The sequence below is a fragment of the Photinus pyralis genome, unplaced genomic scaffold (genome assembly GCF_008802855.1).
Source record: "Photinus pyralis isolate 1611_PpyrPB1 unplaced genomic scaffold, Ppyr1.3 Ppyr1.4_LG4, whole genome shotgun sequence".
NCBI classification, from domain to species: Eukaryota; Metazoa; Arthropoda; class Insecta; order Coleoptera; family Lampyridae; genus Photinus; species Photinus pyralis.
Genome location: NW_022170511.1, coordinates 17,624,480 through 17,639,661, shown reverse-complemented (window position 1 = coordinate 17,639,661; position 15,182 = coordinate 17,624,480). Strand labels below are relative to the sequence as shown.

Sequence of the window (15,182 nt, the reverse complement as noted above, 5' to 3'; positions counted from 1 at the left end):
ACTATAGCAGAGAAATGACAGTAATTTTTATTTAATGATTTTATGGAACGGTTTTTGGTTTTTATGTAATGTACCAACTAAAAGAAAATGAAGTATATTTAGAAAATAGCGTCACACTCCCACCATTCAGTTATATTAGGTCACCTTAAGATACAGTAAAAGCAAAATATTTGCAAACAATAATACTTATCTCAAACCAAAAAAAGGCTTACTTTGCGTATACTAAATGGAAACACAATCAACGGACTAATAAGAAAAAACAAAAAATATGCTACTAGTAAAACAAGATAAACTCAAACGGTCGATTTCGAATGTTCTTACAATATTTACAATGGAAATGGCTTCTAAGCTAAGTGAACACGTGAAAATCTTTATGGAAATTCTAAATCAAAGTCAATGTCAATAATGTAGTCGATAGTCGTCGCATAAACCGAGTCGCGATCAAACTAAATCAAATTTCGGGGAAATCCCAAAAGAGATTGCGGTTAATTACAAACAAATCGCTGCTGGACCGGTAAATAAATACCTAGAGACTTGATCCATTAAAACTAATTAATTCAACGCGAATGTAAGTTACATATGAACTATAATTTAGTGTCGAGTTGGCACTGAAAGAGAGAGAAAAAGGGACGTCATTGTAGTTCATTTTTAATGTCACCTTTGAATGCGAGCTGTGAAGTTGATTAGTATTAGACGTAACCTAAAATTTTCAGGACCTTCCCCGAATCAAAATTTTGTTGATCATACCTTACAACCACGTACAAACATAAAACGCGCACTCGCTTTTGGTTTTAAATTTAACACATAATACAGTAAACATCTCAAATGCGGCCGCCCGCTTTATTTTTAAAATAGGGTTGTTTCTTTTACCTTTTATTTGTCATTCTCCAGTACGTGCAGTATATTCCAAAACTTAATTATTTATATTTTTTATATGGCGTAGTTGTAGACAATTGTAAGCACGTGGGCTGAATACAATATAAAGGTAGTTTCTCTGGATCAACCTATAGTATAGTAGGTAAAAAAATAAAGCATGCTTGGTTTTGTAACGTCCCGTTGTTTCGTTGAATCTACTCTTGGTTTGGGTGACTTGATTGAATGCGCTCTTAGTGTGTTAGGAGTAGTTGGTACTATTGAGATTGAGTCATCAGGCTAAAATTGTCTACATTATTTATTTAAACGTATTTACGCGAATGGGACTTGGTTGTGTCCTTTTAAGGTAGATTTATTTTCATTGGATTCCTTATTTGTTAACACGTTTCTTTATAGGTTATACCATACGTTTTAATTTAATTACTTATCTTTCTTTTACCTATACCGCAATCCGAAATCCATTTATTAATAGGATACGTAAGTTAGAATGAATTGGATTTGGGTCTGATTTTGGCATTGTAGTTTTTGGATGGATTTTTCGTGTAACGAGCATTAACCACTCATATCGATGAAGTACCGTTCTCTTATGAAGTGCTACAACGAGCAATACAATGTGTACACTATCGAAGCGGCTGCCAAAGTGCAAGTACACTGTAATAGCTTTTGTATATATTACTGTTTATGCATTTACATTTATGTGTATATGTACATTTTTTGGCAAGACAAAAGTGTTTTACCCCAACGGTTCACAAAGCTTGTATTCTTATTTTATTTTTAGGTCATGGTTTTATTTACTTTCTGGCGTGACTTATGTAGCCTGGCTGCCAAAATTACATGAGCTTTGTCCAACCTCGATAGCCATTTCACTGGAAGGCCGGTTTCCCTGACTAGCCGAGGCCAATTCACTTTCCTTCTCAAGATCCCTACAGTTTTTGGAGGGCACCATCCATTCTTTGCATCAATTCTATTCTTCAGTTTTGAGATCCTTTAAATTCTTGCATTTCCTCGGATTCTTCCGGTACTTTTCGGATTATTTTAATTGTTAGGATTCTATAGAATAGTAAATACTTAAATTCCTAATTTTCTTCGAATTTTTTCGTTTATTCGGGTATTTCTGATGTTGCAGTTTCTTCAGCTACGTTAGATTCTTCCGTTTACTTAAATGTTTTCGATTTACCAGATTCTAGAAATTCTTCAGACTCTCGACATCGTGTAGTTCCTTTACATTCTTTAATATCTTTCATTTCATGGAGATTTTTTCCATTATTAGGTTTTAGATTGTTCAATTTTTTCAATTCTTTAGATTCAGCTTCGAATTCGAACTTTTCCTTTTCCTCAGATGTTTCAGAATAGTTTCATTAATACCCCATTGTTCATATTATGTTATGTTATGTATGTAAATAATAACATACCAACAACTACATGAACCAAACTACCTTGTATAGCACTCAATAGTTAAACCATGCAACCGGTGCAACCCTATAGTCCACTGAATGAAGGAAAAATATAGGAAATAATGCGTGTAAAAGTGAATTTTGGTATAGTTGTAGGCAAAGGTGTCTTAAACAACGTACTAAAATACTCATGGATGGGGTGGAGCTAATCTGAGAGGGGGTGTAAGGTCACCTTTTTTAGTTTGTTGTAAATAATTCGTAAACGGTGGCCCATAGCAAAGAATGTGCTTATACATAAAGTAATCTACATACAATTCTACAAATAAAAGTTTCTATACTCTTCTCGCTGCGAGCAATATTTAATGATATAATGGAAGGAACAAGATGAATAATTAAAAAAAAGTTTAAGTATATGTACTAAATTGTTACTACGAAAGCGTTTGGGTCCAAAGTGCAAAACATTTCCGTTGCATTATTTTTTTGAGTGGCAAGTTACGTAAAAAAAACCAGTTTAGTAATTAAATCTGTGCGCCTAATTTATTTATGCGAGCTCTTAATCACATTATTTAAAAAACGGCAACTGGTAAAAAGGTTAGAAACAATTAATTTGTGCTTTTGTTGGCTACCAAAACCCCAAGTTATAGGGGTAATTTCGGACGCGGAATATTGGTAATTTTTTCTCGCAAATAAACCAAATTGGGGCTAATAAATTGTGAGGAACCTGAAGCACGGATTTAACCTACGTCAACCACCTTGCGAGATTCCTTTACAAAGAATTTTGCCTGCCGATACAAAAGCCCGATTGTATTGTAAAAAAGGCGCTCCACCATCCAATTCTTCAAACTGCTGCTGCCTTTCAAAGAGAAAATCCAAGTGACAATAGGAACATGTTTTAACTTCAATTGACCGTTTTTAGTGATTTTGTAAAATTTTGTAAAAACCATTTTTGCTAGAAGCCATTTTTATACACTAAAGAGGTTGATTTACCTGGATTTATCCCATGAACACATGTGTGTAAATTTATTTGAATAGAATTTCGTACTAGGTGTTTGATTATAACGGATATAAGGATCTAGGTAATCAATTAAAATTGGTTGGTTGGTTTTTATTTTGTATTAATTACATTTTAAATGTTAAACACAAAAAAATATGAAGAAACCTGGAGTTGGTACGATATTGATTTCATCAATATATTCACTAAATCGAATTTGTATAAGTACTTATTCGGGAGTGATCAAACCAGAGCATCAGTTTTATTATTGCTTTACAAACATTAATTCTTACAGTAAAACTTTTTCCAGTGCCGCAGACAATAAAATTCATTTTGTACAACTGACCTCTGTAAATGTAGCTACCCCGTTACAGGATACTATTGCACCTGTTTAGGGAACGCAATTCGCACAAAAAAATCAGCTATCCCGTCACGAGAAGTTTCAATCCAGGGCATCCAATTAAGAAAAGAGTCTACGCGCCATAAAAAGGGGAAATCGTTAAGTCTACATTTAAGGTAAATGCTTGAATTCAGTTTCAACCAGATCCTTAAGAAAGGGTTGTAGGTTTGATAATTTCTTTGTTAATCGGAGATTAATACAGGAACCTTACGATTCGGTCGTTATTTTTAAACAGAAAGCCATATTGTATGTGATTTTTTTGAATTAGCCCAGTTAGAAAAAAAAGTTGTTTCGTGTTTAATTAATTTTATTAATGAGATTTTCTAACTGAGTTGAAGATTTGAAGGTTATAATGGGTTTTTGCAAAGGGGCGATAATCACTCCCATTTTTAAACAAACGGGATAGTAAATTAGTTTTTCTATTTCGGTGTTACAACGAGAATTTTGTGCAACTGTTTTCGGTAAAAACAGTGTTTCAATGAGTTCCATTGTAACATTGTTTTTGGTAACTTTTCATCTCTAAGTTGGCAGTTCGCCAAGACGTCAACGTCAAATCATTAGATGTGAAATCAAATTACGTAAAATTTATGTGTTTTCCTTGATTTTTGGTACACGAAGAACTTAATACATTCCAAATCAGCAGTTTACACATCCACCATAAATAAATTTATCTACGAGTAAAAAATTACACATTCACGGAATTTCAAGCTTCCAAATGTCAGTGTTGTGTTTATCTACGCTGCCAACTTAAAATTTGTCAACGTAAATGGTGTTGCCAACTTAAGACATATTAATTCTAAAGTCCAGTAGTTTTCCATAATTACTTTTTAATTAAATTAAAGCCCCGAAATAGAAAAAAATAGTATGAAAAACACGTGTTACAATGCTTTATTGTAATACTCCTATTTCAAAATAGTCGTATTACAATAGCATTGTTACACTTGTCTTTCAATATACTATTTAAAGTACCTAAAGGAAAAACGCAGATTTAGTACCGAGATTTTGTGTATTTAAATTTAATATTATATTTCACTCTTAATTTTTACAAGAAAATGTAACGGCGATAAAGAATAGAACCATACCTAACAAAAAATTGTTGCACACGCACTTACTCGGTACTAGGTAGACACTCATCAAATGAAAACATTAGAAGTTAACGAATTTGCATAATTAATATTTCTTTGCCGACGAAGACGTTTTCCATCTTGAGCATTCAAATTCCGCATTTCATTCAGTACATTAAACCAACCGCTTCCAAAGCACACAGGGGATTTAATTAAGTTATTATTAAAAGGGGTTTATTAAAAATTTCAGTCATAGTTCAGTCTGTGTATATTAAACATATTTTGTTATGAGCGATGAATATCTCGACGGTAAAGCATTGTTAGTATTTATGCACGACCCCATTTCTAAAGCTTTTTCAAACCCTCGACCACTGCCTAAAGTATTATGTTTGTTTTACTGCCGCAAAAATTTATTCGATTATTAAATCCTTTGGCACAAAAACGTATACCTGCATGTGTGGTAAAGGGAGCACCTGTTCGTTTGTTTCAATTTGTTATTGCACGAGTGGAAGCAAAATGAATGTAATATTACACAAAACGTTTTTATACGTTACATGCATTTCATTATTCTAATTTTTACAAATTGCTCACTGTTAACAAACGAATACATTTTCTTTAATATTTCAGTTAATTTTTCTACTCTAAAAGTCATTATTCGTAGGCGTTGAAACAATGACCAGATTTTTTCAATGTGAAAATGCAAGATCCTTTAGAAGGACACGGAGAAAATTAAATGATGCCGATTACGACGGTAGTAGTCAATGTACCTTGCTAGAGTAAGAAACGTTACGCCTCAGCTTACACCATTAATGTTCGGTAGCCTTCCTCGTGCTGGTACCTATTCACCTACAACTCATTTTGACGTAGGTACGTTTTATATTTATTGCTATGTGCAATGGCAAACGTATACTAAACCCCCACATTAACACCTGTACAGTTGGCTTAGAAATTATAAAATTTCTTCTGCTATTACGAAAATCTCGATGGCTACATGAACTTTATTAATACGTCGGGAGCGTTGATTACTTCCCAAAATTACATAGGTCATAATCATTTTCACACGACACAGATTTATTCGACAAAAATTAATCAATAATGCTGTGAGAAAGAAAGGCACGCAGGGCCTGCAGACAATATACCACGCACATGCGATCGATTGATACATATATTTAAAAGAAAATTCTAATTACCTTAGAGAGTAATAATCCGATCATAGCTGCGATTATCGTAAAAGGCGCACAAAAACACAAACACAAACTGTTTTCAAATGTAAAAGTGGCTTTTTGGTGGTGTATTATGCGATTACTGTTCAATAGACACAGCACTCAAACTACTTCTCCGTATATGTAACGCAGTTAAATGTTTTCATTCGAATTAAGCTGTTACTGTAACACAACGCTTGAGCTTAATTCGAACTAGAACATTCACTCTTGCAATAAGGACTTCCGAATTTTGACTGTCGATAACAGTCGTATTGTTGAAGCTACAACTGAATTGGCTGTCATTTATTCAGTTTGCATGGGAGGATATAGCATCCAACAACACGTGCAAATGATAAATTTGTTTTATCAAAACAGGTGTTCTGTTCAGGTAACGTTTCGTCCGCTTCGCCCATTGTACGGTCGCTATAATCATCCTACCGAAGGTCTATTCGCAGTGTGGTGGATAAATTTGGGTCCACCGATTCAATAAACAATCAACCACGTCGACGAAAACATCGCGCCTTTCGCAAACTACAACTTGGCGAATTTGCGTCGTGACTTGGGCCTGCACTTGCACAAATTTCAACTAACCCATCAGGAACTGAAGGTCAACGATCATAGACAACGATGTGCTTTCGCTGAATTGGCCCTGGAGCAGTTGAAAACTGGTCCTAATGTTTATCGAAAAATCAGGTTCACCGACGAGGCCCATTGCTGGATGAACGGGTAGGTTAACATACAAAATTGACGAATTTGAGACGATAGATATCAATACATATGAGACTCAAGAGTCTGCAAATTATCCCAAAAAAGTCACTGATTGCGCTTGTCATGGAAAATTGAACATTTCAGATGCGCGCCACCCAGCGAAACCGGGGTGGACATTAGCACGATATTATATTCCATAGATAATGGCATAGGCCTTTCAAGTGAATAAAGAATTTCTTTTATCTCACACACACGTTGTTTCATCTAATCTAAAGACAGGAAGCGCGTAAAAAAAGACCGTATATTCTACAAAAACTTTACAACCACCAAGACTGACTGTCTTACCAAAAAATCTAACAAAATACCTCGTTTAACGTCTGCTACAACTATTTAAAACATTATTTTTTTTAACTTTCGGATCCATTTTTATGACATTAACCAATCAATATCAAGTCCACTAGAAAAGACGGTCGGCCCCCCTCTCGTCTAACTTTGTCTTCAATAAATTAACACCTGCAGTGCTCGATTTCTAGAAATTGAGGCACCGGAACTACAGCCTGTCGAGACCCCCCCCCCCCATTCTGTCTCATTCCACCGCCACCAAAAAAATGTGTGCCTGGGTAAAGTATTAGGTTAAAAAATAACATTTTATTGAACGAGAGTGTATACATTTCCAACCACTACTGAGAGTAATACGACACGGCCAAACGGGCAGGAGGAAGCATGTGGAGGGGGAAAGGTTAGAGGCAGGGAATGCAATACCGGGATCGCGGGATATAGAAATTGAGTGGGATCCCGCGGGATTGCAAAATTTATCGGCAAAGCTTACGACGGGGACGACGTTGTTTAAATTATTTTATTAATAAAATGCGTAACGGAGAAGTGCAGATACGTACAAGTCGTTAGTAAAAGTTCAAATATTTTAGTAACAAAAAAGAGCTATCGAAGAAAGTTTCAAATAAAAGTTGCAAGATTCGATGGGACAATAAACGTAGAAAAACATTGGTGGTTTTTGAGATATTGACATCAACTTCCTTATTTTAAATGGACACCATATTTAATTTGTATGTCACTCGATAGAGAAATAAATTACAAAACCAGTGATAGGTACTAAACACTATTTCGTTTGGGAATCAACCTTGCATTTTTGCCTTGCAGTTTACAATGTATTTCTTATGGCAATAATTCCATGGTCGTGTCTATGGTGACTATGCGAGACAATAAACGAATGAATTTGGTTTCAATCACAATCAGCCATGGAATTATTGCCATGAGATATATTATATTGTAAACTTCAAGGCAAAAATGCAAGGTTGATTTCCAAATTAAATACTGAGTGTTTAGTATCACTGATTTTGTAATTTTTTTCTCTATCTAGTGACGTACAAATCCAATATAGCGTCCGTTAAGAAGTTGATGTCAATATCTCAAAAACCGCCACTTTGAAAATTTTTTTTCTACGTCCATTGAATTTATCCCATCGAATCTTGCAACTTTTATTTGAAACTTTCTTCTATAGCTCTCTTTGTTACTAAAATATTGTCCTTTTTAAAAATGTCGATTTTCACTTTTTTCCAATGATCTACGAAACGATTTATTTTTTTCAAATTTCGCATCAGAATATTTATCAGCATCAAAAACTACACAACTTTGCCAATTTAACCGAACCTGTAAGTATAACAATAACATAGATAACCATCCTACTCAATTTAAAACACCCTGTATATTCGTCGATTGTTTATATAAAGACTTTAGTAGTACAGTATGGCTGTAGGTATTACTTGTAGTGAATATTCTAGAAATCCAGATAAACATGGAGGCCGAAAGCGGATGTGACGCATCCTTTTCGGGAAATACGATATGTTTTGTTCGAGAATATTCGGTTAATCCGCACAAAATTGGATATTTCCCAATACATTTAAAATTTTAACATAAACGATCCCTCAAATACCGGGATCGAATTTTGCCGCGGGATTGCATTCCCTAGTTAGAGGCTTCTGAACGGTAGACACTTCGAGATAGCTTTGAGCTACATTTAAATGTTTTATTATTAATTCCGAGGTAATCTGTAATAATAATATATTTTCGGTTTAATAATTGATATCCGCAATCAAATTCGTAATTTACTCACTACCAAAAATTCTAGTTCTAAAATGACATTAACTCTCTTAGTGTCGATTTATTTTTATTTTTAAAAGAGAAGAACGCCGTTCCACCGCGTTCCGCCTCAAGATGATTGAATTCGTGTCCAATCGAAATTAACAACCAGATTTAACATTAAAAAATAGAAATATCCTGTATGACTCATCATTACGACATGTGTTGATATCAATAAAAACGTTCGCAGGCCTTCCACGTGCATTCATTTCATCGAACTTTGAACAGAATATTGAAACACCACTTCCACGTTCGCACATGGTTCGTACAAACTTGGCGAACAAATATAGGTACGATTGTGCACGCGAAAACAGCGATATGCGTTTTCGGTTCCTCATATACTACAATGCGTAAATCTATCTCACTTATGTCTTAACTCCATGAGCGACAACCACATCCACGCGCGCGCCCACCATCGCTTCGCGCCAAGAATTTAGGATTGGGAAAACTCTTGGCTCCGCACCAAGAACGATGCAAACTTTGCGCGATGGCCACTTCCACCTTCGAACTTGGTCTGTTTGTAGGAGTGTACACTCCAAGTTCGATTATATGAATGCACGTGGAAGGCCTGCTTTAGTTTACATAACAAGCTTTACCTTGCTTTTGTTATTCGAATTAGTTAAAATCTAAAAAATCTAATGGCCGATATGATAAGTCAGCTAATAATGTTGTCAAGGCATGTGATTGGATGTTTTTGCAAAGAATGATATTATTTTTTGAAATAATATCTAATCACATGCCTTAATAATAGTTAGCTGCCAACATAGTTAAGTATGTTATGTTATATAATACCGGCCGTAAATCTATAAGAAGTGGTTTAGAATGCGATTGTTTTTTTTTCGCCGCCATGGCGATGAGTCATTGCCTACTAACAAAAATTAATTATTGACTAACTAATTAAATAAGCAATATCCTCGGCAATATCACGGAAACTAACAATTTTTGGAATAGACTAATTATAGAACCTAACGGAACCATACCCAGGCCGCGGCCTGGCTTATTCAGGTGTACATAGCACACAAGTTCGATGTAGCATCCGCGAACGGACGGACGAACAGACGGTTTTGCGCATGCGCAGTGCCAACATCTTATTTATGAAAAACGCCAGTTTCAAATTTGGTTTTGCGCATGTTATAGCCACACTCAGGAGGTCGTTTGCTATATTTGTTTATACATTTATTATTGAGAAGGTCGAGCCACTGACCCAATGAATAAGACTTATTCGTGGTTTACATATTATGACTTTATACTGTTATCATTTCCAATGGTGCTGATAGTCGCATGAATTTCGAAATCTGGGAATTTTTGTATAGCTATTTTCATATTCATTGTTATTTTTTAATGCCATAATAAATCTTTCGATAGTTGCAACTTTTTCATTGTCAATATTGGGATCTGGTGAACCGTAAGATACGACGTTGCTCAAAAAGGCAAAGTTATGTAGAATTTTATGGTGATTTCATTTCAAACTTTCTTGCAGCTCCACAAATAGCGAAGATATGGCCAAAAACCGAAAAATTAAATTTTCCAGAATGCGCCGGCATTCATTTATTAAGCGGCAGAGCAAAGCGATGCAAGCTTTATAGGGGAGTCGATGGTATCCGTCTGCCCGTCTGCCCGTCTGTCCGTGAACACGATAACTGTCAAACGCTTGGACCGATTCGGTTCAAACTTTGCAGAGTTGACATAGATTACCGTAAAGTTTATAACCTGTAATTAAACATCTCATATACAAAACTATTTTTTCTAATTGCAACACGTCAGGAAACAACATATAATATCGTAAAACTTTCAAATTTTGTCATGCAACCGACGAGATGCCGATATTGCCCGAGGTCGCTTACGTCACTACGCAAGTTTGCGATCGGAGTTAGTGGATGACACTGATAGGAGTTCTACTTATTATGGCAATGGCACAAAACTCAGTTCTGACTGGTTCGTAAAGGGGCAGTTAGATAGTCTTGCCAAAGGTTGAAGTGTTAATGGTCGTCGCCTTTTTCCGGAAAAGTGAGTTTTCCATTCCACTCGTTTGAGTGGAGTCCAAAGCCCAGAGGCAAGTCTGTTATAGGAAGTATAACATCAAGTTTTGTGTATACGGGTGTCCACTCTCAAAGTCGAACATAGGGAATTAATATGTGTATTCAATTCGTAGTCTTTTGGCAATTATTTCTATAATACACCAATATAGTATGTTAGCAATAAAGGCTTCGAACGATTTTTATTAAAAATACACAAAAATACTAGTAAGGAAAAACAAATTAAAGTAAATATTCAAATAACCCCCCGTTTTGAGCTAAGCAATATCCCAGTCGGTTGTAAAAACTATTTCGCACATTCGCTAACTCCCTGTTAGTAATTAACGCGCATTCAGTAACTATAGCTTCTCTCAAAGAATTAATATCTGGGTGGCGTCTTTTATAAATTTTACTTTTAAGGTGTCCCCACAAGAAGAAGTCGCAAGGTGCCAAATCTGGAGATCTGGCTGGCCAATTTATGGTACCACTTCTACCAATCCAATGATTTGGAAATGAATTATTTAAAAAATGTCTAACGTTTAAACCAAAATGCGCAGGACAGCCGTCTTGTTGGAACCAGATCTCCTGATTTTCTCTTGCAACGTCTTCCAATGCGGGTCCTACCTTTGTTACCAAAAGATCTAAATAGGTTTCTGAATTTAAGTTTCCTTCAATTTCAAATGGGCCGATAATATTATGATTAAAAATCCCAGCCCAGATATTAATTTTTTGAGGATACTGAGTTCTGGTTGAAATATTAAGCCTAGGGTTTTCCTGAGCCCAATGACGTGTGTTTTGAACATTGGGTTCATTATTGAGGGTAAAGGTACTCTCGTCTGTGAAGCATATCGACGATAGAAAGCGGCGATCGTTGTTAGCGCGCTCTTGTATCTCATAACAAAATGCACTCCTACTTTCTTCGTCAACATAAAAAATCTCTTGATGACATTGTGGTTTATAAGGGTGATATTTGTATTTCTTTAATATCATCCATACCCGCGACTTACATAAACCAGTTTCATGGGAAATTTGCCTCAAACTGTACGTTGGGTCTGCATTTATCATCGCCAAAACTTGCTCTTCTGTGCGGTCATCCCCTTGTCGATATCCTATGATATGATGTCATTTTAGAACATGTTTTAAAATAAAATTTGTAATGCTCACCACCCCTACTTTCTGATTCTACTGAAATATTTGCCTGATTTTCAAATTTTTCTACATATTTTTGTATGGTACTTGCTGATGGTATCGGTCTCGTATTAAACGCAACGGCAAACAAATCTCGAACTCTTCGCAAACTAACACCGCTATAAAAGGTTTTTACCATAAAAACTCTTTCTTCGTTGGTATAATTATTCATCTTTCCGTAAATTCAGTTTCACAAAAGCGTAAACGTCAAATTTTTATTGATAAACAAACTGTTTCAAGCCTACTATGTTTTGGAAAATACTGTCGAATTTTTAATCAAAACGATTTAAAATTTTTCATTACAATTTCAATTTTTAGTCTTGTTGTTAGTATCAGTGGATGCGCAATAATTTTCTCTTTCCAATGATACCATTACCTTTTCTGTAGAATAAGTTGGCGAGCAGAAATCCGCAAAAACGTTCAACTCCATGTTAAATCCCTATGTTCGAGTTTGAGAACGGACACACGGTATAGTGCAAGGTAATAGTGTAGGTACCTAGTAAAGTATGCACCTTACGGATTTCAACGAGAAAATTATGGTGTCGGATATGTGGAAGTGAAAATAGAGAAAAATGTGCACTGTAAGGGCACGGATATGCCCAGAAGTAAACCATATTCTGAATTACAATTACAATATTATATATTGATGGATTTTCGTCGATAACTGACTGAAAGTAAATCGACTTTATGTACTTTAATTAATTATAATCGTCTTGACAACAATACAAGTGGGACGTCAAAGAGTCACTTGACTTCTTCTATCACACCCAGGCACAATGCAATAATTATTCGACGCTTTTTTCCGTCAAAACGACGATTTCTTTCCCTGGCTCGATTGTAAGCAATACTACGGCTGAGCCTCAACGTGCGTAGTGACATCACATCAACGTGGCGGTCATTCGAAACTTTTTCAAACGCCGTTCATTTTAAAATCGTGTTTGCTAATCACATCGATTTCTCTTGACAAAAAAATGAGCACCAATAATTTTTTTAATGTTCTTGGAGTTCATTTTCAAGGTTTTTGAAAAAAACGACCCAATTGACAAATGACACCTATATGGGGGCAGCCATGATGTGCACTCACTTGGCGCGAAATTCAAATCAACTAATAAATAAACATTAACCTCACGTTTTCTAAATAAATTACTGTCACACGTATCATTTTCGAAGTCTGCAATAGTCTCAAAACTTGGGCACTAGGAAAATTCCCCTAGAAAATAACTAAAACGTGCACATCATAGCCGCGCCCATGCTAGGGCTATTTCGACCTCTATGCAACTGTTTGATCAGCAGTCCATCTTAATTTATAAGTTCGTGGTCACGCCTCTGTGCCTCTGGCAAACGCTTGAACCTATTCGGTTCAAACCTTGCACAGTTAACATACACATACCAAATGTAACAAGCCAATTGAAAATTGGTCAAATCCAATGACCCCGTAGGGTCACACCGAGGTGCTCTGCCGATTTTTTAGATGCTTTTTATGGGTTTATTTTAGTTTCCATTATCAGACTACCTTCCCTGCCGCCTGTCACTTTACCGACCGCACCTGTGACTACCGGCCGCACCTGTCACATTGATAATGTCTATAATGACTCCTGCCATCTCTTACAGATTGACATTAATCAAAAGAAAAAAAAATTTTAACACAAAACTCATCAGTATAGAATTTGACACTACTTGACTCGGAAATTAAAGGACTCGGACCCGCAGGAGTCTCGCACTTCAACATTTTCTCGTATGTAATGTAAATAACTATTCCAAGATAAAATTTTTATGACTTGTGGATTTCGAGTAAATCACATCGATGTTCTTATTTACTTACACTCTCACATTAGATTTTTGCGTTCCTCGATAGAGAAAAAAATTACAAAATCAGCGGTACCAAGCACTTAGTATTTCATTTGGAAATCAATTTTGAATGTTAACCATAAGGTTTACAATGTATATCTTATGGTAGTAACACCGTGAATTCATTCGTTTGTCTAACTCTAGCATAATCGCCATCAACACGGTTATAAAATTGTGGCCATAAGAAATACATTGTAACATTTATGGCAAAAGTTTTTAAGGTTGACTTACAAATGAAATAGGTAGGTACTAAGTAGGTATTCAGTGTCACTGGTTTTGTAATTCTTTCTCTATCGCGTGATGTAAAAATCCAATATGGCGTCAATAAGAAATGAGAAAGTTGATATGATTTACTTGCAACCCATAGGTCCCCATCAGGAAACTAAGAAACAATCGCTAAAATTATTTTTTGATATCTTTGACAGTAACTCCGCACTAGCGCATTCTCGAAAATGACATTTTGTGGTTTTTAGCCATATCTTCGCTATTTGTAGAGCTACAAGAAACTTTGAATGGGAAAATTAATCGGCATAAAATTCTGCATAACTTTGCTCATTTAAGCATCTTTGTATCTCGATTTACGAGATATTTTGATAGAAGGTGGTATTCTGAATACAATGACACCTCATAATTGTGTGATTATTTCACATTTCAATGTTAAAAAATTTAAATTTTAATCTAACGCACGATGTTCAAACGGTCCATTTTCTGTTGAGGAAACTTGGAAAAACCGACCGAACTTTGTTATTTTAAAAAATGATTACAACTTCAAGTCAAATTTTTAAAGGTAAACAACGGTGGCTCGTTAGCGCATTCGTATAGTATTTTTTGTCAATAATTTGATACCGCAATCCGCATACTCACAATAGAAACAAGTTAAAAAGTAATCGTAAACGATTTACATAAAGCGCATTTCCACTTGCATTCATTTCCCATTTGTAAGAAGCAACTTCTATAAAATCGTAAAAATCCGGCCACAAATATGAAAAATAGCGTTGCACATGGGCAATCCATTTTTGTCGTGCTACTTCAATGTCAGTTTATGAGAAGAATTTCATTTCAATACTTTTCTAAATAAGAAAGTTGGAACTGCGCATGCGCAAACCTAAATTTTGAAACTAATGTTAGATTTTCCTTTGTTCCAAGCGCCTAAATATCAAATTTCACTTAAATGCTTCCATAGATAAAAAAGTTGGCACTGCGCATGCGCAAAATAAAATTTTGAAACTGGCGCTAGATTTTCCTTTATTCCAAGTGCCTATGTATCAAATTTCATTTAAATTCTTCCATAAATAAAAAGTTGGCACTGCGCATGCGCAAAACCAAATTTTGAAATTGGCGT

The 15,182-nt window shown here is 35.4% G+C and overlaps 1 protein-coding gene across 1 annotated transcript; it reads right to left on the bottom strand.

The window, feature by feature from the left end:
* Positions 1–10,992: 10,992 nt before the first annotated feature.
* Positions 10,993–12,460, bottom strand: LOC116169617. The gene is made up of 2 exons (XM_031485760.1): positions 11,969–12,460; positions 10,993–11,913 (listed from the first exon to the last, which is right to left on the bottom strand). Exons 1-2 carry the CDS (start codon positions 12,162–12,164, stop codon positions 11,048–11,050), a joined length of 1,062 nt encoding a protein of 353 aa, XP_031341620.1. The 5' UTR covers positions 12,165–12,460; the 3' UTR covers positions 10,993–11,047.
* Positions 12,461–15,182: the final 2,722 nt, after the last annotated feature.